This window comes from Trypanosoma theileri (assembly GCF_002087225.1).
Source record: "Trypanosoma theileri isolate Edinburgh chromosome Unknown TM35_Tth_293_V1, whole genome shotgun sequence".
NCBI classification, from domain to species: Eukaryota; Euglenozoa; class Kinetoplastea; order Trypanosomatida; family Trypanosomatidae; genus Trypanosoma; species Trypanosoma theileri.
In genome coordinates, this window is record NW_021640135.1 from 1 (window position 1) to 1,273 (window position 1,273).

General features: G+C 37.4%; 1 protein-coding gene across 1 annotated transcript; it reads right to left on the minus strand.

Annotated features, from left to right (window-relative positions):
• Window positions 1-135: 135 nt before the first annotated feature.
• Window positions 136-918, minus strand: TM35_002931000 (putative trans-sialidase; the record flags this gene model as incomplete). Its single annotated transcript, XM_029032083.1, has 1 exon — window positions 136-918. One exon carries the CDS (start codon window positions 916-918, stop codon window positions 136-138), a length of 783 nt encoding a protein of 260 aa, XP_028876623.1.
• Window positions 919-1,273: the final 355 nt, after the last annotated feature.

Below are 1,273 nucleotides of genomic sequence, written 5' to 3' on the forward strand. Positions count from 1 at the left end.
TTTTTTTTTTTTTTTTTTTTTTTTTATATACTCATATTCGTTCTGTGAAAAAGGGGCGTCTCGGGACAGCCTTCAAATGCTCAGTGAAACTTGATACTAACACTATTGATAAGACCAGTGGTAGCAGATCTACAATTACAGACCCATCTTGGCTGGATCCTTTCCAGCCTTCTCCACCATTTCCCGTTTGTAATCTTGAAACATGGATTCCACCCGCCGAGACTCATTCACTATAAAAAGTAAAGCCATAAACCATATATAACCCAATGCTACCAGTTGCGCTATATCGCTCCACCTGTTTAATTTCTGTAAAGTTTCGACTTCACCTGCGACAGCGGTGGTGTGATCGGTTACCTGAAATCCAAGACTTTGCAGTGTATTGACAGCTGATGGGACATAAGCAGGGGGAAGAATAAACATCATGGATTGATGTTCCTCTCGTGGGTGGGTAACGTATTGTTCTCCAACAATATTGAGTACTCGTCGAGCAATCCATGGGTGACTATTCTGGCGTAATAAATTTGGTGTAAGAAGCAATAATGGCATTGGTGTTTTCAAAGGCTGCTCTCTGGCGATAAATTCACGCCGTGAAAGATTAAGATCCACACAGTCTGGAAATCCCATAGGATGAAAGTAGGCATATCCTGGAAATATACCACGGCGAATGAGAATACGTGCCAAGTACACATAGGTTGGATTAAAGATATCATTACTGACAAACATGCGGTGTTCCTTTGCGTATGGCTGATATACCCAGTCTGTGTAATAGGACTCTTGAGCAAAAGCGGGTGCAGGTACCACAACTATGCGTTGTTTTCGAAAAGGATGTGAGATCTTTAGAATACTTAACACCTCCTTACCACCATCTGTACGGACAATATCCTGCACACGCCACGTCTTTTTGCCAAACAGGGACATTAAAACCTTTTTTTTTTTTTTTGTTACCACTGATAAATAAAATTTTTTTTTATTTTTCAGCTTTCGGAGCGCTACTTTACAAGAAAGAGAATCAAATTCTCTCTTTGCGTAAAGAATAAAAAAAGAGGAAAAAGGAAAGAAAACACCGAAATAAGCAGGATGGTAGAATAAATCGTTTTTACCAATAACATCTCACAGATATCGCAACCCACATAAAATAAACCAAAAAAGAAAAAAAAAAGAAAAACATTACCAAAAATATCAACAATATTAACAATATCAACAAAATCAAGATTAAAATAATTTAAAACAACACGTACTCCAAAATAAGTGGCAAAAGTAAAAAAAAAAAAAA